Consider the following 25,589-nt stretch of genomic DNA (forward strand, 5'->3'; position numbering starts at 1 on the left):
CTATATATAGGTTGTTTATTTATCTGAAACTGCAATACAAAAATGTTTGTGATACATCAGTTTTGTTTGACCTTTGGTTTAATGTGAAGTTTTGTTTGACCTTTGGTTGAATGTGAAGTTTTGTTTGACCTTTGGTTTAATGTGAAGTTTTGTTTGACCTTTGGTTTAATGTGAAGTTTTGTTTGACCTTTGGTTTAATGTGAAGCATAAAATGTGATCTTGACCTCAGGTCACTGAAATACTTGATGTTTCTGGTTGGTGTGAAGGGTTGGTGTGTGGTTGTGTTGGCACATGGTTGACATGTGGTTGTGTTGGCACATAGTGCTTACAGTTATAGATGTTTGACCAGTTGGTGGTCCTAGAGCCCACTATAAGAATTGTTTACTGCAGTACTTGTCATAGGGTGTGACTTAATGTCACTGATTCAACCAACTGGTTTCAAATGTCAGCGAGTTTAACAAAAATTAAAAAAAAAAAACAACATAATTTTATTTAATAATGAGCTTGAATAAGATTTCTAAACATTTCTAATCAAATTTGACTTTGAGCCGGTTGATGATGAGACCAGGTAACAGGGCCACGCTGGCCAATAGAAACATCTTTAACATCGTCCACATGGTGAACATATCACTGAGAGAGGTCATCTGGGATATCACGCTGCCCGTTTGTACACACACAAAGTTGTACGGCATTAGACCTGAAACATGTACACAAAGTTGTAGGGCATTAGACCTGAAACATGTACACAAACTTGTAGGGCATTAGACCTGAAACATGTACACAAAGTTGTAGGCATTAGACCTGAAACATGTACACAAAGTTGTAGGCATTAGACCTGAAACATGTACACAAAGTTGTAGGGCATTAGACCTGAAACATGTACACAAAGTTGTAGGGCATTAGACCTGAAACATGTACACAAACTTGTAGGGCATTAGACCTGAAACATGTACACAAAGTTGTACGGCATTAGAACTGAAACATGTACACAAAGTTGTACGGCATTAGACCTGAAACATGTACACAAACTTGTAGGGCATTAGACCTGAAACATGTACACAAAGTTGTAGGCATTAGACCTGAAACATGTACACAAAGTTGTAGGCATTAGACCTGAAACATGTACACAAAGTTGTAGGGCATTAGACCTGAAACATGTACACAAAGTTGTAGGGCATTAGACCTGAAACATGTACACAAACTTGTAGGGCATTAGACCTGAAACATGTACACAAAGTTGTACGGCATTAGAACTGAAACATGTACACAAAGTTGTACGGCATTAGACCTGAAACATGTACACAAAGTTGTAGGGTATTAGACCTGAAACATGTACACAAAGTTGTAGGGTATTAGACCTGAAACATGTACACAAAGTTGTAGGGTATTAGACCTGAAACATGTATACAAACTTGTAGGGTATTAGACCTGAAACACGTACACAAAGTTGTAGGGTATTAGACCTGAAACATGTACACAAAGTTGTAGGGTAGTAGACCTGAAACATGTACACAAAGTTGTAGGGCATTAGACATGAAACATGTACACAAAGTTGTAGGGCATTAGACCTGAAACATGTACACAAAGTTGTAGGGCATTAGACCTGAAACATGTACACAAACTTGTAGGGCATTAGACCTGAAACATGTACACAAAGTTGTAGGGCATTAGACCTGAAACATGTACACAAAGTTGTAGGGCATTAGACCTGAAACATGTACACAAAGGTGTAGGGCATTAGACCTGAAACATGTACACAAAGGTGTAGGGCATTAGACCTGAAACATGTACACAAAGTTGTAGGGCATTAGACCTGAAACATGTACACAAATTTGTAGGGCATTAGACCTGAAACATGTACACAAAGTTGTAGGGCATTAGACCTGAAACATGTACACAAAGTTGTAGGGCATTAGACCTGAAACATGTACACAAAGGTGTAGGGCATTAGACCTGAAACATGTACACAAATGTGTAGGGCATTAGACCTGAAACATGTACACAAAGGTGTAGGGCATTAGACCTGAAACATGTACACAAATTTGTAGGGCATTAGACCTGAAACATGTACACAAAGTTGTAGGGCATCAGACCTGAAACATGTACGCAAAGTTGTAGGGCATCAGACACATACAATGACCAACAAAACTTGTACACTGACCAACAACAAAACTTGTACACTGACCAACAACACAAGTTGTACACTGACCAACAACACAAGTTGTACACTAACCTATTAATACTGAGCAGAAGAAAAGATGAACTGGGACCCCCACAATTGGAGCCACGATGTTCATGAACCAGTTGGGTGACATGGGGAACAGGCGGAGAAACAACAGGAAGAAAAACAACCCGTCTCTGTTTCTGTTGACCTGTGGTAAGTCGAAACAACATCACAACAACTGCTGACAAGACAGCTGCAAACAACAACACGGACACTGTCCACAAGTTTTAACTAAAAAATGTGAAAAGTTTCAAATTCTGGGACCAAAAATGTGAAAAATTTCAAATTATGGCACCAAAAATGTGAAAAGTTTCAAATTATGGCACCAAAAATGTGAAAAGTTTCAAATTCTGGCACCAAAAATGTGAAAAGTTTCAAATTCTGAGACAAAAATGTGAAATGTTTCAAAATATGGGACCAAAAAAGTGAAAAGTTTCACATTCTGGGGCAAAAATGTGAAAAGTTTCAAATTATGGGACCAAAAATGTGAAAAGTTTCAAATTATGGCACCAAAAATGTGAAAAGTTTCAAATTCTGAGACAAAAATGTGAAAAGTTTCAAATTCTGAGACAAAAATGTGAAATGTTTCAAAATATGGGACCAAAAAAGTGAAAAGTCTCAAATTCTGGGACAAAAATGTGAAAAGTTTCAAATTCTGAGACAAAAATGTGAAAAGTTTCAAATTATGGCACCAAAAATGTGAAACGTTTCAAATTCTGAGACAAAAATGTGAAACGTTTCAAATTCTGAGACAAAAATGTGAAAAGTTTCAAATTCTGAGACAAAAATGTGAAAAGTTTCAAATTCTGAGACAAAAATGTGAAATGTTTCAAAATATGGGACCAAAAAAGTGAAAAGTCTCAAATTCTGGGACAAAAATGTGAAAAGTTTCAAATTCTGAGACAAAAATGTGAAAAGTTTCAAATTATGGCACCAAAAATGTGAAACGTTTCAAATTCTGAGACAAAAATGTGAAACGTTTCAAATTCTGAGACAAAAATGTGAAAAGTTTCAAATTCTGAGACAAAAATGTGAAAAGTTTCAAATTATGGGACCAAAAATGTGAAAAGTTTCAAATTATGGCACCAAAAATGTGAAAAGTTTCAAATTATGGCACCAAAAATGTGAAAAGTTTCAAATTCTGAGACAAAAATGTGAAAAGTTTCAAATTCTGAGACAAAAATGTGAAATGTTTCAAATTCTGGGACCAAAAAAGTGAAAATTTCAAATTCTGGGACAAAAATGTGAAAAGTTTCAAATTATGGGACCAAAAATGTGAAAAGTTTCAAATTCTGGGACAAAAATGTGAAAAGTTTCAAATTCTGGGACTAAAAAAGTGAAAAGTTTCAAATTCTGGGACCAAAAATGTGAAAAGTTTCAAATTATAGGACCAAAAATGTGATACACCCCACTGATCAGCAAGTGAGAAATGAGTTTATTTTTTTCTTGTTTTACATTCTCCGGCCTACATTTGACTATTGTTACATCTATTTTGTCAAACATTTCTTCATGTTGATAAAAAAGCCAAATTAAGACTTAAACACATACAACTGACTAAAATATCCGTAAGATTATCCTAACACATCCTCGAGTGACTGACTAAAATATCAGTAAGATTATCCTAATACATACTAGAGTGACTGACTAAAATATCAGTAAGATTATCCTAATACATCCTCGAGTTACTGACTAAAATATCCATAAGATTATCCTAACACATCCTCAAGTGACTGACTAAAATATCAGTAAGATTATCCTAATACATCCTTGAGTGACTGACTAAAATATCAGTAAGATTATCCTAATACATCCTAGAGTGACTGACTAAAATATCAGTAAGATTATCCTAACACATCCTCGAGTTACTGACTAAAATATCAGTAAGATTATCCTAATACATCCTTGAGTGACTGACTAAAATATCAGTAAGATTATCCTAACACATCCTCAAGTGACTGACTAAAATATCAGTAAGATTATCCTAATACATCCTTGAGTGACTGACTAAAATATCAGAAAGATTATCCTAACACATCCTCGAGTGACTGACTAAAATATCCATAAGATTATCCTAATACATCCTAGAGTGACTGACTAAAATATCAGTAGGATTATCCTAACACATCCTCGAGTGACTGACCTTGTTTTGAAAGACCTTGACCTTGTCAGGGAAGAAGTGGACAACATAAGATTTGCCAAACACCTGGGACAGCAGGTAACAGGTGCTCGCCCCCACGGCAGACAGCAGGCAGACCAGGAGAAAACCAAAGTAGGGACCAAACATGGCACCAGCCAGAACATTCTGGAAGTCACATGTGCCAAGTTATAAAAGTCTTTTTTATTCTAATCCAATCCACTATATATCTTTATTTAAAAATATCGCATGCTTTAGTTTTTTATGAAAAGAAAAAAAATTAAATATATTTTAACGTAGGCCTATGGTAAACTATTTAACCAGAGATGAATCAACTGTGACCTAAGAGACTGACCAGACAGACAGACAGACAGACTGACCAGACAGACTGACCAGACAGACAGACAGACAGACTGACCAGACAGACAGACTGACCAGACAGACAGACTGACCAGACAGACAGACTGACCAGACAGACAGACTGACCAGACAGACAGACTGACCAGACAGACAGACTGACCAGACAGACAGACTGACCAGACAGACAGACTGGCCAGACAAACAGACTGACCAGACAGACAGACAGACAAACAGACTTACCAGACAGACAGACAAACAGACAAACAGACTGACCAGACAGACAGACAGACTGACCATACAGACAGACAAACAGACTGACCAGACAGACTGACCAGACAGACTGACAGACTGACCAGACAGACAGACAAACAGACTGACCAGACAGACTGACCAGACAGACAGACTGACCAGACAGACAGACAGACTGACCAGACAGACAGACAAACAGACTGACCAGACAGACTGACCAGACAGACAGACTGACCAGACAGACAGACTGACCAGACAGACAGACTAACCAGACAGACAGACAGACAAACAGACTGACCAGACAGACAGGTTGACCAGACAGACTGACTAACCAGACAGATAGACAGACAAACAGACTGACCAGACAGACAGACAGACTGACCAGACAGACTGACCAGACAGATAGACAGACAGACTGACCAGACAGACAGACAGACTGACCAGACAGACAGACAGACTGACCAGACAGACAGACAGACTGACCAGACAGACAGACTGACCATACAGACAGACAGACTGACCAGACAGACAGACTGACCAGACAGACTGACCAGACAGACAGACAGACAGACTGACCAGACAGACAGACTGACCAGACAGACAGACTGACCAGACCGACAGACTGACCAGACAGACAGACTGACCAGACAGACAGACTGACCAGACAGACAGACTGACCAGACAGACAGACTGGCCAGACAAACAGACTGACCAGACAGACAAACAGACTTACCAGACAGACAGACAAACAGACAAACAGACTGACCAGACAGACAGACAGACTGACCATACAGACAGACAAACAGACTGACCAGACAGACTGACCAGACAGACTGACCAGACAGAAAGACAGACTGACCAGACAGACAGACAAACAGACTGACCAGACAGACTGACCAGACAGACAGACAGACTGACCAGACAGACTGACCAGACAGACAGACTAACCAGACAGACAGACAGACAAACAGACTGACCAGACAGACAGGTTGACCAGACAGACTGACTAACCAGACAGATAGACAGACAAACAGACTGACCAGACAGACAGACAGACTGACCAGACAGACTGACCAGACAGATAGACAGACAGACTGACCAGACAGACAGACAGACTGACCAGACAGACAGACAGACTGACCAGACAGACAGACTGACCATACAGACAGACAGACTGACCAGACAGACAGACTGACCAGACAGACAGACAGACTGACCAGACAGACAGACAGACTGACCAGACAGACAGACAGACTGACCAGACAGACAGACAGACTGACCATACAGACAGACAGACAGACCATACAGACAGACAGACAGACAGACCGACCAGACAGACAGACTGGACAGACAGACAGACAAACAGACTAACCAGACAGACAGACCCAGGCACAGCAAAAGCTTGTTTATAAATATATCCTGAACTAAAGACTAGCAACAAATAGCCCCAGTTGTTGGCCTTGACTGCGTTGATGTAGGTCAACATTTCTCTGATGTCATCGACGCTGGTGGGGAATTTCCGACTGGACCTGTGGACATGTGACCTCAACATCAGGCTATAAATAGAATGTGACCTCAACATCAGGCTATAAATAGAATGTGACCTCAACATCAGGCTATAAATAGAATGTGACCTCAACATGAGGCTATAAATAGAATGCGGACATGTGACCTCAACATCAGGCTATAAATAGAATGCGGACATGTGACCTCAACATCAGGCTATAAATAGAATGTGGACATGTGACCTCAACATCAGGCTATAAAAAGAATGTGGACATGTGACCTCAACATCAGGCTATAAATAGAATGTGGACATGTGACCTCAACATCAGGCTATAAATAGAATGTGGACATGTGACCTCAACATCGATTGTAGGAAAAAAAGTCACAGGAAAAAAAACACAGGAAAAAAAAACACAGGAGAAAAAAGTCACAGGAAAAAAAGTCACAGGAAAAAAAGTCACAAATATATATTTGCATGGAATTTGTTAATACTTTTATGTATTATATATTACGAGAGTGCAAATTAACTTAGGATTAATTAAATGTAAAGCAATGTGTGTAGGTTGTATACGCGTAGTAATTTTTATAATTCATCTAAAAATATTTAATATGAATTAAGTAGATTGTAATTATGTTAAACATAATATTAATAGCATTTAATAGAATGTTCACGGTTTTCATCGTGTTTTTTTTAAATTAAATTACCGTGAAATGGTAAGGTCATCTGAATTAATGCCCTCAACTCATCGCAACAATAATTATGCTTAGTTCAACCACATTTACTGCCCACATTTATCACGCTCATTACATAACAAAACTTAGGATCAAAACAGAGAGCCGCCAAGGTTCAAAGGCTGTCATTGACACAAAACGTCAACAACACAAAATATGTTCGGACAATGCCTACTGAGGAGAGGCCGACAAGAGAATAGCCTACAGCAAAACATATGCAAAACACAATGATGTGCCTAAATTTCTTTTATAGTTAACTTTTCTACCACGTATTTAACTAAATACGTAACAAAAGTTGAGATTGTTGTGTAACTTATCTTAGAGTATTTTTATTTTTACTTACAATTTTTATAAATCATAATGCTTTTAACGTCTATAAATAATTTATGCTATCGAAAAATACAACCCACAACAATAAACACACACAATTTTACAATTATTAACAAATAAATCAAAATATTTCTAAACAGATTTTTGTGACTTTTTTTCTGTGACTTTATTTCTGTGACTTTTTTTCCGATAAAATTTTTCCATTGTGACTTTTTTCCTAGCAAAAACTGACTTTTTTTCTGTGTTTTTTTTTTCCTGTGACTTTTTTTCCGTTCACCTCAACATCAGGCTATAAATAGAATGTGGACATGTGACCTCAACATCAGGCTATAAATAGAATGTGGACATGTGACCTCATAGTATGGCTATTAATAGAATTCAAACATGTAACAGTGAGGCTATAAATAGAATGTGGACATGTGACATGTATACATGTCACCATTATGAAACAACATGTACATGTATGTATCACCTTTCAACAACTAGTTCATGTATGTGTCACCTTTCAACAACTAGTTCATGTATGTGTCACCTTTCAACAACATGTATATGTATATCACCTTTCAACAACATACATGTATATGTGTATCACCTTTCAACAACTAGTACATGTATATGTGTATCACCTTTCAACAACTAGTACATGTATATGTGTATCACCTTTCAACAACTAGTACATGTATATGTGTATCACCTTTCAACAACTAGTACATGTATAACTGTGTCACCTTTCAACAACATGTATATGTATATGTGTATCAATTTTCAACAACATGTATATGTGTATGTGAATCACCTTTCAACAACATGTATATGTATATGTGTATCACCTTTCAACAACATGTATATGTGTATCACCTTTCATCCTCCTGTTTGAACCCCAGTGAGAGCAGGTAGAGGTAAAATGTTGCACAAGAGAAGATAACTGGCAGCCAGAGTATAGACCTGCTTCTCTCCCCTGTCTCAGCTGCCACATCAGCTTTCAACATCCTTATCAGCTGCTCTACTCCCCCTGCATTTACGTCAAGGTTAGCCTGGAAATGTAAAGCTGCAGTTTATGTCACACTTTAACAAACCAAAACATTTTAACCAAATAAAAATGTGTGTTTAAGTTCAGGTTAAATGGTTAGAAATGGTTGAACAAATAAAATGTGTGTTTAAGTTCAGGTTAAATGGTTACAAATGGTTGAACAAATAAAAATGTGTGTTTAAGTTCAGGTTAAATGGTTACAAATGGCTGAACAAATAAAAATGTGAGTTTAAGTGCAGGTTATAAATGGTTGAACAAGGAAACTGTACTGTACTTGAACTTAATAAACAACAAGCTAACAGAAAGTAAGAATTTATTAATGCATAGAATTCCAAATAAAACTAAAAGACAGCTAATCAGAGAAGCTCCGAGATCTCAAAGATTTGAAGTGTTATTGTGTTCCCCAATAAATAGGCCCATACTATTGAGTTATAAGTGGATCCAGCTTATGATCATAATAAATGTGGTTATAGTAAATGGACTGTAGCCTAGTAGCACTACTAGGTCAACTACAAAATGCCTTGGGGGAAGGTAAGCAAATTTTGGGACGACACCCTTGTGCATTTGTTTTTGTAAATTGTAATCATTTTTTTAATTAATAATAGTATAATAGGTTAATCAATGTTGATCAAGCTCAGAGAATTAATTCAAAAGATATCTGTGCTAAAAAAAAAAAAAAATTGCCATTTTAATATCATTTTGACTTGTAGATTGTAGGGTAGGGTAATACTAATGTAGCATTTTGTGTTGCTGTGGTAGAAAATTACTAAGTAGTAGGCCTAGCTATTAGCTAAGTACTTACTAAATACTAATCAAAACTCTAAAAACTCTAACCAGTAACTTTACTTTCTCAAGTTTCTAGATCTAGATCTACTACTAGATCTAGAATCTACACAAGATCTAGAAATAACTAGTTAACTCGACTCCAAAGTGATAGTCAATAGATCTAGTCATAGATTCTCTCTTTTTTTTTTTTTAGTAAAGTCTCTTTTTTTTAGATAAGTTAGAAGTTATAAGGTCTAGTAATCTATTGTTTTAGGTGCGTAAAATCGACTGAGGCTAGTAATGTGCGGAAAAGTTGCCTTATTATTAAGGCTTTAATAGAAGTATATTGTGATATATTTATATGGCAAATATTATAGATACTGAATAATAAACCAAAATCAATGGCTAAATATATAATTATAAATATAGGCTAGAAATTAACTTTAAACAGCTATTTTAGCAAGCAAGATATGCTAGATCTATATAGAATCTAATATATAAACAGTAAGTTATAGTGGTTAAACAAGATAGATCTAGCAGCTTAAGTAAATGAGCTTGATTGATCTGATGAAAACATCACTATCTTTTAATTTTTACCGAAAAGTTTTAATACTAACTAATAGTAACACTAGTTTAAAACAGGTAGGCCCTACATAAATGAACTTGGAAATAATTTTGTAACTTTGAAAACATAAATCCTACTAAAAATGTGAAAAAGTTATAAAAATTTAATGAGTCCCCTTTTTTCCACATTACTAGATCTAGATTCTCTAGATTCTAGTCTCGGCTGATTTTACCTACCTAAAACTAAGAATCTAAAACTATAGGCCTAGATAATAGCGAGGCTCACTAACTTAAAATTTAGTTATTTTTCGACTTAAACATTACCAATGAAGACTAAATATCAATCTTAAATCAAGTTAGTTTTAAGTTAGTGAGCCTCGCTACTAGATCTAGATAACCGAAATGGTAATCTATCGTTTTGGGTACGTAAAATCGCCCGCGGCTTCTAATGTACGAAAAAGTTACCTCATTGTCAAGGCTTTAATAGAAGTATATTGTGATATATTTGTGTCAAATATTGTAGATAAATGATTAATAAACCTAAATTAATGGTTAAATATATCAATATGGGTCAGAAATTAACTTTAAACAGCAGTGTTTGCGAGTGAGATTTGCTATATAAACAGCAGCCATTTGTAATAAAGAGTGGCTTCCCCCTGAATCTCGCGGTATTAGTTTAGAAAAAATAACTTAGACAAGATCAATCGTTTAAAAACAGGTGCATAAATGAAACATTTTTGTATTTTTCTAAATATAAATCCTCCTCAAAATGTGAAATAATTATTAAAATTTAAGGAGTCACCTGTTTTTCACATTACTAGATCTAGTCGCGGGCGATTTTACGTAGGCCTACCCAGCCCAAAACGATAGATTTATTAGATTACCACCGAAATTAACTTAAGAAGACCTAGGGTTAAGGTTAGGGCGCTTAGATTACTCTCAATATAGTAAAGTAATTAGCTATAGGCCTTAATATAGGCCTACATTTTAGGTCTTAAACTAACCCAAGTCTAGCTAGCTAGCTAGGTTAATGGCTAACATTCAAACATCTGTGTTAATTTATTAAATTTATCATTGTTTTGTATTTTGTAATGATTGTTGTTTATTTTGGTTTCGAATTTCCTGTTCATGTGACTAACTACAGAACTAACTAACAGAATTTACCGAAAAAACGGAAACGCACCAAAGACAGTAGATCTAAATCCTAATAATAAATAGTGTTTTCGGCCTCATTAAGAATATTAAGATCATTATAATACTATTTCCAATTATTAATTATAGAATTCCAGATATTATTTTAAGATGAGGTAATGTTATTTTAAAAATTGATGCTGATGGCACAATATTCTGTTCTAATATGTTCTGTACTTGAAGCACTTTTGTTTGATTTTAACACAAATTTCATAATTGCAGATGTTATTTGGTTTCATCAATCTCTCAAGTTTGACACAAAATTGTGTGCAGGCAATGTGCTTTGTCTGTAAAGTCAATACACTTCCAAACTGTTGACCACAAACAATTCTCAAATTATTTCACTTATCATGAGCTGAAAAACACATTTACAAAAGGCAGTAACTACAAAACAGGCAAAAATTGGACACTTCTCATTAAAATACTTTATTTAACTAGCAATATTTCAAGATAAGTAAAATAGTAAATATAAAATCATAAAATCTATTGGGCTATATTAAAGCAAGTGGTTGACATTTTAAAATAAATAAATATAGAGGCTTAAAATATACATGTATTTTCAACTCTCTGTTACCATTTATTAAGCAAATATATGTGACAGAAATACATGTGACAATTTTGTACATAGCTTCATAAGTTACAATTTATGTTGATAAGAATAAATAACTGTTACCTATTAAATCAACACACCAGTGCTTACAATAATATATAAAGTCCATGAAAAAAATTTAGAGAGCTCAATAAACTTATATTCACAATGTTCAAAACATCTTGAAAGTCTTGATATATAATGTTAACAATGGGAAAAAGCTACAAACAAAAAGTTAATTTTAAAAAATATTGTATTTTTAGTTAAATATCCTTCATTTACCTACAGGTAGGCTGTCGTTTGACCTACCTTTTTTAGTCATCGAGTAATGGATGGCTGCCAAAAAATAACCCTACCAGGGTTCAATTTTTAACAATGTTTCATGTTAACCTCAACAACACATACTTGTATTCATTTTTTTTATATTATCCAACAAGTCAGATCTAATTTTAACAATGGGCAATTAGTGTTTGACGTTTGTATATTTTATTTGGTCTAATAGTTGAGAATATTGGGCAGAACTTAAGGAGAGAAAAACGTTAACTGTTTTTAACAATATTGTGACAACACTAAAACTTGTTATGTCATCTTACTAAACTAATTTCATTGATTTGAAAAATTCATCAGGTTAAAAAAAAAAATCCTTAAAAATAAAACTTGTTCAAGACAACAGCCAAGTGCGTGCACCCATTGCTATTTGAATGAGAAGAAATCTAGCAGACGACAGATTTCTGCAGAACGGTCAATCGGGTCACAACAATACTTTGTGAAACCGAACCAAACATACCTGTGGTAGCATAGCGATTTAAAAACAAATGTGTTTTTAATGTAACTGGGGTAGGCCTAACTACCAGTTACAAATGATAACGAACGAGAACCCGAGACACAGTGTTGGTCTGATGCAACCGATAACAGGTGGCTTATTGGGTCGGGCTGATAACAACCTCAAAGCCAACGCGTGCTATTTTGGGAAACGGTATTCAGACGGCCTGTCAACTTTGATGGATAGGATGCAGATGTTATTTTACGGACGGTACGTTTGAACTACGCAACTGGTGGTCGGAGATCGAGTACAAGTATCGATTACGGAGGAAGACGAGTACGGATACAAGGCATAAATAGGAGGGGACGGCAGAACTCGCCCTTTTCTCTCTCTTCCCGTTTCAGCGAGCTCTCTTCCATCTTCATCGCTCGCTTAGATCAGTCAGTCTGTGTGACTATGTCAAGTCGGTTATAGAACGGGTTAGCCGTATTGTGTTAAGGAGGATTATAGACATGTGGATTCAGTTATATAAAGCCTAGTGAAGGACTGTTAGGGGTCAGTTGATTCAGACTATTATTGAGAAGCATTCCTGTTGATTTATTGTGTTATTATGAAGCATTTCTTGATTCATGTAATAAAGGATCAATAGCGAACCTGCATCTTGAGTATCTATACTGTGGTCAATGTTGTCTAGAATGAGTGGTTAAACTCGTTAACACGTGGCACTACAGGCAATTAGGTCTCATTACATGTGGCGTTGCGAGCATGGTAACTGTTGGCTCGTTACAATTGGCGTTGTCGGCAGGATAAATGTTCGCTCGTCACAATTGGCGCTGCGAGCAGGGTAAATGTTCGCTCGTCACAATTGGCGCTGCGATCAGGATGAATTCAACTAGACTTGCCGTTTAAGGCACCTATAGTCAACCTTGTGCATAACTGTGTTTAGTGCGTGTGTGAATTCGGACATTCAGGAACTGTGAAAATTGAGGAACGAGGAAAAAATTTTTCATACACACACGGTAAGAAAGAACTCTTTTTTTAGTACTTAAGGAAGAAAATGTCTACTCTGGACGAGAAGCAGACCCATATAGTGGTCCTACCCAGAGAGTCCCATATTAACAAATTTTACGGGGACGGAGACCCAACTTTAACCAACAGGTTCAGTGAAGAGGTCAAAGCGGCCTGGGCCTCGAGACATATGTCACCAGAGGAAAGATTAAGACTGCTGATGGGTAGTATAGGTGAAACGGTTAGGGCAGAGGTTAAGTGCCACGATAGGACCGTCCAATCAGATCCAGATAAGGTGCTGGATCTGATTATGGAGACCTTTGGGGAGAGACGGTCGGGAGTGCAACTGCTATCGGGATTCGTGGGCTTGAAGCAGAGAATGGCGGAGAGTGTGATGGAGTATTCACACAGAATGAACGGGGCCTTTGAAGCGGTAAAGGGCAAAATACCCGACATTGAGGTGCGCCTACTGAGGGACCATTTCATCGAGGGGCTGGCAACCCCGATCCTAAGAAGAGAGTTGAAAGAGGAGGTCCACAAAGACCCGCAGTTGACCTTCCTTCAGGTCAGGAACTCAGCGATCCGCAGGTCCGAGGATGAGGACCAATCGAACTGTTCGGTGGACAAAGTCTCTGTGCCTGAACAAAGACAACCCCCACCCACAGGGGCCGGCACGGTGGAAACCATGATGGCTCAGCTGTTGGCTCATCTGGAGAAGGTTGACCAACGATTGGAGAGGTTGGAGAGCAGGTCAACAGCTGAGAATCAGGAAAAGAACGGGACAAAACAGAGACAGGTTGGACAGCCGCGACCTGCCGGTCCATCGCTCCAATGGACGGCTGATGGTCGACCAATTTGCCTGTCCCGCGCACAACCCGGACATATGGCACAACACTGTCCGGTGAAACGATCGCTCTCTGTAGGGCAGGTCAAGGCTACAGAGCGGCGAGGTAATGACTTAGTAAACAAAATGACAAAGAAACACAGTAAGGAGAAAAAGAAAGGCAAAACACAACTAATGGAAAAAATGAACTGTGAAATGAACTTGAATGTTGAAAAGTTTCAAGTGAACAATTTGTTGGTAGAGAAAAATGATGATAAGAAGAAAATTGGTAGACTTAATAAAGGAATTCAAAGTCTAACCAGGAAACTGGATAGGAAAAGTTCATGCAAATTAAAAGCACAGGAGAAATGTTCATCTTTAGAGTGTCTGTTATCGGAAGAAGTAAATAAAAATAGTGGACAACAGAACAGTGTTGGCAAACTAGAAAAATTATCAGATATTGAAAAAGAACTTCAAATTACAGCAAAGTTGGGATCCATCGAACAGCGATGGGCAGCAGAATTGGCACTCTTTGACCGGGAGAGAAAATATCGCCCAGGGCAGTCCAATGGTAATGCTGACGCGTTATCAAGGAATCCTTACGAGAGACCGGGTGATGAGGAAGAAACACTGACAGGAATATGTGAGGTCAGAGCGTCAACAGATATCCCTCATGGGGTGCAAGTGATGCAAAACGGGCAGACCGGGGTGGAGCACATATCCACGGAACCCGAACATATGGACAGTAGTGATTTTAATTGCCTTAATCACCAAAAGATAAGAGATGCCCAGAGAACGGATAGTGGCTTACAACCGCTATTGAAACACGTCCAGGAACAAAAATTCCCAGGAAGGAGGGAAAGAGAACAATTTGGTCGAGAAACAAAGAAAATACTGAGTCAGTGGAACCGTCTCAGTATAAAGGATGGTGTTCTCATGCGGAGAATTCATGACCAAATTGATGGCACAATACACCAGGTGGTGGTGCCTGGACAGTTAAGAGAAGAAGTGCTAAGGTTGGCACATGACAGGGCAGGACACCAGGGTCAGGACAGGACGCACAAAATATTACGACGGAGGTGTTACTGGCCCAATATGGAAATGGAGGTCAAACGCCATTGTGAGGCTTGTGTGAGGTGTCAGCATGCGAAAATGCCAGTTGTCAAAATGAGACAGCCATCAGGACACCTACTAGCGACAAAACCACTAGAGATTGTGGCTATGGACTTTACGTCGTTGGAGAAATCATCGGATGGGACGGAACATGTGTTGGTAATGACTGATGTATTCACCAAATGGACTGTGGCGGTGCCCACACGAGATCAGACTGCCAAAACAGTGGCAAAGGTCTTATTACAACATTGGTTCATCAAATATGGCATACCAAGACAATTACACTCTGACCAAGGAAGGGCCTTTGAGTCAGAAGTAATTAACCAACTGTGCAACCACTACGGGATCAACAAATCTAGAACAACCACATTTAATCCGAAAGGAAACGGACAGTGTGAACGGTTCAACCGCAGCATGCATGATTTGCTGCGTACGCTAGAACCTGAACAGAAAAAACGTTGGCCTGATTTTCTCCCAGAGTTGGTATATCTATACAACTGCACACCACATGCCACAACCGGCTTTTCGCCATACATGTTGCTGTTCGGACGAGAGGCTCGACTCCCTCTTGATTTGTTCCTAGGAAAAAGGGAGAGTATGACTGGCTCATACACCGCACTGGAATATGTGAATGAACATATGAGAAGAATTAGAGAAATGTACAGGGTAGTACAGGAAAGACTAGAACATGAATCTCGGCGAAGGGAACCGCCGATACAGACGAAGGACCCGCCACTCAAACTGAATGACAGGGTATTACTGCGTAGCCACCCGTTAGGCAGAAACAAAATCCACGATCTCTGGGGACAGGAGATATGGCAAGTCGTGGAGATGCCTAAAGTAGCAGGTGGCCCCTTTAAGATAAGACCCATCGATCACGCCAAACCGGATCGGTGGGCGAATATTGCTCAATTAAAGAAATATTGGAATAGGCAAGAAGAGCAGTTACACACACAGAAACCCAAGACAATTAGGGAACCGGAAGTTATAACGGAAATTCACATACCCATTCCGGAACCATATCACCATCAACAGAACAACAGCGATACGCAAGGGGAGGATACCGGCAACAATGAGGATCCCGGTCCCTCCAGAAGCAAAGAGACAGTAGACCATCAGATAAGTGGTCCGCGGAGAAGTTTAAGGAACAGAAGGAATACGAAATTTTTTGTCAGCAACCATCAATTCTTTCATGGTCGCGCTGGTATGAAAACAGACTGTTCAAAGAGCTATAGAAGTGAACTGGTGAAGGCACCAAATGGAAAGGGTGGATGTGAATTCTAGAACTGTTTTGTGTCTCAGGAAGATGATGTAGACACAGTTGATATGTGAACTAGGTATAACTGTCAATCGTATACGAATGGAACGTCGTGGACAGTGAGTGGAACAATAGATTTTTTTTACGACTGTGCGATTGACTTTGGAGGAGTGCACCTGCCAGGCGTTGTTTGTGGTTGAAAACACACAAAAAAAGCAGGGGTGGATGTAACTGGGGTAGGCCTAACTACCAGTTACAAATGATAACGAACGAGAACCCGAGACACAGTGTTGGTCTGATGCAACCGATAACAGGTGGCTTATTGGGTCGGGCTGATAACAACCTCAAAGCCAACGCGTGCTATTTTGGGAAACGGTATTCAGACGGCCTGTCAACTTTGATGGATAGGATGCAGATGTTATTTTACGGACGGTACGTTTGAACTACGCAACTGGTGGTCGGAGATCGAGTACAAGTATCGATTACGGAGGAAGACGAGTACGGATACAAGGCATAAATAGGAGGGGACGGCAGAACTCGCCCTTTTCTCTCTCTTCCCGTTTCAGCGAGCTCTCTTCCATCTTCATCGCTCGCTTAGATCAGTCAGTCTGTGTGACTATGTCAAGTCGGTTATAGAACGGGTTAGCCGTATTGTGTTAAGGAGGATTATAGACATGTGGATTCAGTTATATAAAGCCTAGTGAAGGACTGTTAGGGGTCAGTTGATTCAGACTATTATTGAGAAGCATTCCTGTTGATTTATTGTGTTATTATGAAGCATTTCTTGATTCATGTAATAAAGGATCAATAGCGAACCTGCATCTTGAGTATCTATACTGTGGTCAATGTTGTCTAGAATGAGTGGTTAAACTCGTTAACACGTGGCACTACAGGCAATTAGGTCTCATTACATGTGGCATTGCGAGCATGGTAACTGTTGGCTCGTTACAATTGGCGTTGTCGGCAGGATAAATGTTCGCTCGTCACAATTGGCGCTGCGAGCAGGGTAAATGTTCGCTCGTCACATTAAAAAATCCTTTTTTAGGCTAATTAAAAATGGTATCAAATTATAGATAAATAAATGTAGTTTTTAATTGTCTTAGGCGACACCCTACCTACCGGTAGTTTTCCTAAAGTCATTTAGAATAACAAACAATAGGCTACATATTTGTATCGGACATTGTATTTATAAAAATAACATTTAACTGTCTAAAAGTTGATGGGTGTGGCCCTTGTTGTGTGGCAATGATGTCTTTTAGGCCTCGGGTTAAAGTGCAGCCTGTTTACAATATGGTGGACACTTTTGCTGCGATGAAGTCCACAGATGAGAGGAAGATCTTTAGACAGGGCACGTACACTGTCATAGTTGATGGGTGCCCTCACGCAGGTCGCCAGACCCCGCTCGCTCGCATTTGTTGGTGTAGACACCCTGGAGGTAATTTTAGCCACTTCCTCCCTGCTCAAAGCTTTATCATCAGCGTAGGGGTAAACAAAAGGCACCAGCGTTTTATTGGATTCTCTCTCAGCCTCGTCACACAAGTAACACTCGGCCACATTCTTAGCTCTGCTGGCCGTGGTTGGACGTGACAGTTGGTTGAAAGCTTTCTGTCTGTCCGTGCTGTCCACCGAGGCAGCAGACACAGACCCCTTGTCTGTGATGGTCGTGGTTGAGTCACTTGACAGGTTGTCCTTGCATGACAGTTGGTGGGAGATGGTTGGCCTCTGGATACGGCGCAGGAACCGCTGAAGCTCCACGTCTGAAAGTCTCTTGCTGGTCCTGGGTGGTCTGCTGGAGTTGGTGCTGTCTTTATCATTGAGTGCGGGGGTGGGCTCAGGGCTGCTCACCTGTAGATAGATAAAATTAGAATATTAAAACTTGTAAACCAACTAAGTCTATGAATGTATGCAGATATAAATTAAATAGTGCACATACTGATCATTCATGCATGTTACATATCTACTTTTTAATCTGCTAGTCTCAGTTTCTGACTAGAAATACAATTTTTTTTTTTAATAAATTCAATAAACCTAAGCAGAGTACACTAAAAGTATTCTACTAGGGCAAGTCAGACAATGCTCTCTGTTTTTCCTGAAAAGGAAAAACTAAATGTATGAGAAATGACTTAACCAAATAGATCTAGATCTATGTACTATGTATGACGTATGTGTAGTTAGTAGGCCTAATAATTTTAATTAATAATTAAATTAGCCCTTGGGGCCCTAGCCTATTAAAATTTTATTTTTACTTAATTTAAAATCATGTACTAACAACAAGTTAACATTAGTTAACAACATGCATAAAACGTAATAATTAATTGATTATCCCCTATATACTATATAGGGCCTATAATAGGCCCTAAATAAACAATTACAATAGATTCAATAGATGAACAATGAATGAATACTGAATAGTTATAGTTTGTAGTCTGCATGTTTTGCAGGCCTAGGCTATAAGTAAATAAATAATATATAGGCCTACTAATATACTGATGATATGAAAAAATAACTTATAGGCCTAAGCCTAAAATCTAAATAGTTAGATCTACTTACTAATTAGTATTAGGTAATTAGCATAATTTATAATTGAATTAATGTAATATATTTAAAAAAATCATAGGCAGAGAAAGTTAATATATTAAATTTAAAAATGCACTGATTATACCTACTAGTAGTAGTTGTAGGTAATTAACCATTACTTTAGTAGTTAATTAATTAAAGGATAGGAAAGTAACGTAATTTTGGCATAAACCTACAGCGGATTATACCTAGTCCAATTAGGCATATTAGTAATTATATTTATTATAGGCCTGCTACAATAATTAAGTCATTATTATTGACTAGGACAAGCCCATTATTTAATTTTAGTGTATGCCTAGAACTCTTATTATATTAATATTACCAACATCTGTAAGACTAAGAGGCCTATCCATTATTAATGAGAACTTAGTGATTATAATGTAATTATATTAACATTATTACATATATGGATTCTATATGAACTATTTGCTATATTTATAATAAATAATTTATAACAGTTGGCTTATATGTTGAAGATATATTGTAAATATTATTGATATCCTAGGGGTTAGCGTGGTTGAGTCGGTAAAGCTAATGGTTGCTAAACCGAAAAGTCTCGAGTTCGAACCCTCGGGCAGATGAGGCTCGATAGTTGGGGACAGCCACTCTTCTAGGAGAGACAACTCCAAAATAAAAAACCTGCTGCCTTGTAGTTTGTTCTTGGTTGGACAAAAGCTATTGAAGCAAATCCAAAAAGAAAAGCAGGCTGAAATTGGAGTCAGTGACCTCAATGGTGCATAACTAATTGAGTCTAACTGACACATAAACTTAATTGTGTTTCCAAAACTAAAATCAAGAAAGAAGAAGAAGAAGATTGATATCCTGATAATTGAATATTATTTTATAATTACCATTACAGTTTTGTTGTACACATGAGTTTTTTTAAAAGTACCAGTCTAAGTCTACTCATGTGATGCTTTACAAATTTTGTTGCAATCAGTTTTACAGTATTTAAATATATCAATGTAAATCTAATTTCAAAAACTGTATTCATACTTGACAAATTTTGTTATAATATTAATAGTAGCTTTAAACATAAAATTAGTATAAAAGTATAAAAGAATTGTAATACTTTCATTGAATTTTTCTGTTCCAAATTTTGTTTTTTCAGATATTAGAAGTACGAGATGTGGCCTGCAGAGAAGTAAGTGCTACATGGTAGAGAATCAGGTAGCATAGTGCACATGGTAGAGAATAGTGCTACAGTACAGACATGAGTGGCTACTACTACAAAGTTGTTCCTGAGCCAGAAAAGCCAGACACATTTGGCTTCAAGAAAGTCAGCCCTGTAGAGCTAAGTAGGATCATCAGAAGATTGTCCACACCAACTGGCAAACCAGGCAGAGCTAGCCAGGTACTAGACAACAATAGTAACTTAAACTCATGAGTAATCTATTTGGTTAAGTCATTTCTCATACATTTAGTTTTTCCTTTTCAGGAAAAACAGAGAGCATTGTCTGACTTGCCCTAGTAGAATACTTTTAGTGTACTCTGCTTAGGTTTATTGAATTTATTAAAAAAAAAAATTGTATTTCTAGTCAGAAACTGAGACTAGCAGATTAAAAAGTAGATATGTAACATGCATGAATGATCAGTATGTGCACTATTTAATTTATATCTGCATACATTCATAGACTTAGTTGGTTTACAAGTTTTAATATTCTAATTTTATCTATCTACAGGTGAGCAGCCCTGAGCCCACCCCCGCACTCAATGATAAAGACAGCACCAACTCCAGCATTATAACAGATAATTGAATAACAAATCACAATCCAAGACCAAACCAGACATAAATATCCTGGAATAAACTTTAAACTACCCCGTTCGAGACAACAATGAGTAAATACAAGCAGCGGCCATGTTTTAAAAACAATAAATTGTCTATTCGCATGTCTTTTGTGTTGATTTTGTGGTTTAATATGATTGTTTTAATATATGCGGGGGGGGGGGGGGGGGGTCGTCCATAAATGACGTCACACTCGTAGGGGAAGGGGGGTCCGTAATTTTGTGACGTTGTGTGATGAGTGGGAGGGGGAGGGGTTCAGATGGTGCTACGTCACACATTGCATTTTAAAAAAGCAATGTTACAAAACGAATTATAGACGTTATTTTGCGTTTTAAAAAACTGTTTTAATACATTGTAATAACAATTGATTAAAATAATCTATTTTGACAGAGTTCAGACAAGATTTTGGAAAAATATAGCTGTTTAAAAACAATTCAACTGTAATTTTGAGGGGGGTTGTAGGCTGAGGTGTGACGTCATTTTAGGGGAGGGGGTCTGGCTTTTTGTGACGACGTGTGACGGAGGGGAGGGGGGGAGGTAAAAATCGTCAAAAAAAAGCGTGACATCATTTATGGATGACCCCCTATATAGTAATTTTTCTTTTTTTTTTAATATAGTTGACATGAATGACTAATAGATCTTATCAGACTTAATAGTGTGCATCCAAGATCACAACAATTGTTGGGAGGTCGAACTTTTGAACACTTTATTTGCAGTAAGCAAATCAATATTAGATCGCTCATAAATGACGTCGCTCTTAAGATAGTAATGATAGCGTGTATTATTACAGAGCAAACATATGAACATATTGTTTCAGATAGAAATAGTGATTTGTGGTGGGGAGAGGTTGAGTAGAACTCAGCGATGTGATTTTGGAGACGGGTCAGGTTTTTTTTTTCGTGAAAACGGGATGGTTGTGGGAGAAAGACCAGCTGTAGAAGTATGACGCGTCATTCATTGGTGATCCATTTTCTCAGTGGGGACAAAAGAACTATTAAGAAATTCAAATTTATTCAAATTTATTCAAATTTATTCAAATTTATTCAAACAACGGTTACAATTGTAGGCACAAAGGCCTTTTTTCACATTGGCCGTTTAAACAAATAAAGCAATTCAAAAACACATAGCAGTAACACATAGCACTGAAAATGTGGAATAAAGAAACAATGGTACATAGCTATCATACATAATGAGATAAAAAAGAGAATATAATAGATGAATGAGAAATGTTACAATGAGTCAGTTAGGTCATTAAATAATTTTAGTTTTAATTTAGATTTGAATATATTTTCAGATCTAGATAGCTTTATTTTATTAGGAAGATTGTTCCACAAATTAGAACCAGAGTAGGCGAAGCTATGTTTTTGGAAAAAGGTTGAATAAGGGAATGGTAAATTGAGACGACGATTTAATTTTATGTTAAAAGAAAATAGATCTGATAAGTAAGAGGGGGCTGTTTCGTGGAATATTTTATATAAGAAAATTGATTTAGTATATATTATCTTTTTATTTAATGGAAGTATTTTAGTTGTAAGAAAAGAATCCATACTACTAGACAAGCCAGTAACCAGTTTTATAGCCCTTTTTTGTAAAGAAAGAAGAGGACGCTGCTTAGATATAAAGCTGCCGCTCCACACTACAGAAGCATAATCCAACCTGGATTGAATAAAAGCCTCATAAAAAACCAGCCTGCTCCTATAGTTGAGAAAGTTCTTTATCCTTGCTAACTGAAAGGTTGTCTTTAATAAGGACATTCTTAGAAAATGAATATGGTCAGACCAAGTGAGGTTGTGATCTATAAACAATCCTAGGCATTTGTAACTGTCTACCTGTTCAATGTTTGAATTGTCTATAGTAATGTTTAATGCGGTGGATGGAAGACGAAGGCGTTTCTGATGAGTTGTTATAAACATTGACTTGGTTTTATCGGGGTGAAGTTTCATTTTGTTAAATTTTGTCCAAGTTGCAAGCTGATTGGCACATGTTTGAAGTTTGTAACTCAGTGACTCAGCACTGTCTGCAAAGACATGCAAAGAAGTATCATCAGCGAACATCTCGCACTGACCAGCGTCAATATGTAATGGAAGATCATTAATGTATAAAGAAAAAAGTAAAGGACCTAAGATTGAGCCCTGTGGAACCCCTATATTAACATATTTCTGTGAAGAGATGGTATTAAGGTGAAACACGCGTTGAGATCGGTTAGATAAAAAGGAGTGAAGTAACCTAACTGTAAAGTCGTGGAATTTGTATGGAATTAGTTTTTTAAGAAGTATGGTGTGATCAATAGAATCAAAGGCTTTTCTGAAATCGACAAACAGCGAGCCACAGAGTAGGTTTTTGTTAATATTTATAAGCCAGTTTTCATTCATCCTAATCAGAGCAGTGTGACAAGAATGAAACTTTCTAAACCCAGACTGATTACTATGGAAAAGCTTGAACTTTTCTAGGTAATATGAAATGCATTTGTTTATATGTATTTCTAGTGGCTTGGAGAGGGAAGAAAGTATAGAAATTGGCCTGTAGTTATTAGCATCTTGGATGTTACCTTTTTTGTGTAGTGGTATAACCTTAGCATGCTTAAAATGTGTCGGGTAATAATGCTTGGCAATACAGAGGTTATAGACATAGGTTAAAACTTCGGAAATTATTGGAGCTGAAATCTTCAATACATTATTAGAAATATCATCAAACGCAGTTGTTGAAGACGGTTTAAGAGATCTTAGGCTAACATAAACTTCATGAACAGTGAGAAGCGGAATGATCAGCTCTGTCCTACCACGGTGAGCAGAATTACAAAAATTTTTAAGCTCCTCACTGATTGTGTAATCAGCATCTGTGTTGAGCGCTACAGATGATATAAAATGATTGTTAAAGTCATCAGCAGATATCTGGCAATGTCCAGCTGTATTACATGTGCGTTTTTTTCTAATTATTTGATTTATAGCAGTCCAGATAGATTTGGAATTAGGTTTGCCTGACAGCAGCTTATTAAAATACTCTTTCTTCGACCTACGCACAAGCAGTTTGACATAATTTCGCTGCCTACAAAAGTCCTCAGAAGTTCCATGACGTTTAAGCCAGTCTCTTTTATTAATTGCAGATTCGATATTGTTGTTAAACCAAGAAGGTTTGTATGTAGTCTTAACTCTTTTAGAGATTTTAGGAATATGTTTATCATATATAGTATAGAAAATACGCAGCCATTCAGAAATGGCAAGATCGGGACAATTATAATTGTATACATTGCAGAAGGGGGCAGCCAATAAATCCGAAAGAAAAAGATTTTCATTAAATTTTCTAAAAGAGCGATAACTTATAGTTATGTGTTGCCGCGAAGGTACACATAATCTTTTTGTCGAAAAAGTACAGCAAACAGGGAAGTGATCACTAACACCACAAGAGGGGACACAGACCTCTATTAGGTTGCAGTCAGGTGATGCGTATATGTGGTCAATTATTGTACTAGATTTATCATTTACCCTGGTAGCCGTGTGCACAAATTGTTTAAGATTCAAAGAATCAATAATATCTTGCCAATATCCTTGAGGTTTTAATAAATTTATATTAAAATCTCCCAATATGATATATTCATTGTTAGTAGATAAAACGGTATCCATCATGGAGCAAAAACGATCATACCAATCCATGTTTTCACAGGGATTTCTATAAAGGAAGCAAATTAAAATTGCCGGATGGTGTTTGCTTTTTTCGAGTTCAATCCAAATACATTCTATATTGTCCGTTGACAGATCCATCCTGTACTTGAAACGAATTGAGGAGTGGACATAGACACAAAGGCCAGTTTCTTTGTGTAAGGATGGGTCTCGGCGTATTAGGTTATAATCAGAGACGGATATCTCAACATCATTTATAAAAGATTGTAATCGAGTTTCAGAGAAACCAAAGATATGGAAAGGATTGTTGGAATTGTTTAAAATTTTTAGAACTTCATGGTGTTTATTAAATATGTGGAAAATATTTAAATGACCCAATTTTAGCCCACATTGTGAGGGCCAGGATGATGAAAATAGACAATGCATAAAGATAATAAAATATCAATGAATAAGAGATGTTATAAACAAAAATCAATATAATGAACTAATTAAACAGAATCAATATAATTGTCTTACAATTACACGCTTTGTCATCCAATAAACAAACACTCGCTGCTCTTCACACTGCCTACACTATAATTAAAATAGTACAGTGAGCTAAACTAGTAAATAGTAAGTGAAAAAAGTTAGGTTCCGGGAAGGCGCTTAAGAAGGGTCAAGAAATCTAAAAAGCTTGCCGAGTCGCATTTCTTGAACCCCACCTTTTTCATTCCCCCACTTAGCAGATCGTCACCGAGTTAACGCTCGCACGTGACGTCATGTAGCGGTACCGCCGACCGTTAGGCTAATTTTATAGAAAAAAAAAACAACAAGCACTGCCTTTTTGACGCTTTTGCGACGTTTAATTTGATTACATAAGTTGGTGTTCATTAAACAGCCCCTAACACATCTATCACTCGTCCATTTAAGCGTACGTAGTTATTTCTGCAAGCTTGCTGTCTTGAGACTTTCGGCCCTTTAAAAATGTATT

General features: G+C 37.4%; 2 protein-coding genes across 3 annotated transcripts; both read right to left on the reverse strand.

The window, feature by feature from the left end:
• Positions 1–477: 477 nt before the first annotated feature.
• LOC131956649 (transmembrane protein 41A-A) lies at positions 478–11,030 on the reverse strand. Of its 2 annotated transcripts, XM_059321181.1 has the most exons (7): positions 10,899–11,030; positions 9,948–10,137; positions 8,394–8,569; positions 6,340–6,496; positions 4,365–4,526; positions 2,234–2,372; positions 478–697 (listed from the first exon to the last, which is right to left on the reverse strand). In XM_059321181.1, exons 3-7 carry the CDS (start codon positions 8,522–8,524, stop codon positions 528–530), a joined length of 759 nt encoding a protein of 252 aa, XP_059177164.1. In that variant the 5' UTR covers positions 8,525–8,569; positions 9,948–10,137; positions 10,899–11,030; the 3' UTR covers positions 478–527. The 2 variants fall into 2 exon arrangements, with proteins under 2 accessions (XP_059177164.1, XP_059177163.1); XM_059321180.1 differs by lacking the exon at positions 9,948–10,137.
• A 6,698-nt stretch (positions 11,031–17,728) lies between these two features.
• On the reverse strand, positions 17,729–19,569 carry LOC131956655 (uncharacterized). The gene is made up of 2 exons (XM_059321188.1): positions 19,543–19,569; positions 17,729–18,484 (listed from the first exon to the last, which is right to left on the reverse strand). The coding sequence occupies exons 1-2, from the start codon at positions 19,567–19,569 to the stop codon at positions 17,849–17,851; spliced, it is 663 nt and encodes a 220-aa protein (XP_059177171.1). The 3' UTR covers positions 17,729–17,848.
• Between the last annotated feature and the right edge of the window lie 6,020 nt (positions 19,570–25,589).

The sequence above is a fragment of the Physella acuta genome, unplaced genomic scaffold (assembly GCF_028476545.2).
Source record: "Physella acuta isolate Inbredline_101_S28 unplaced genomic scaffold, ASM2847654v3 ptg001167l, whole genome shotgun sequence".
Taxonomy (NCBI): Eukaryota; Metazoa; Mollusca; class Gastropoda; family Physidae; genus Physella; species Physella acuta.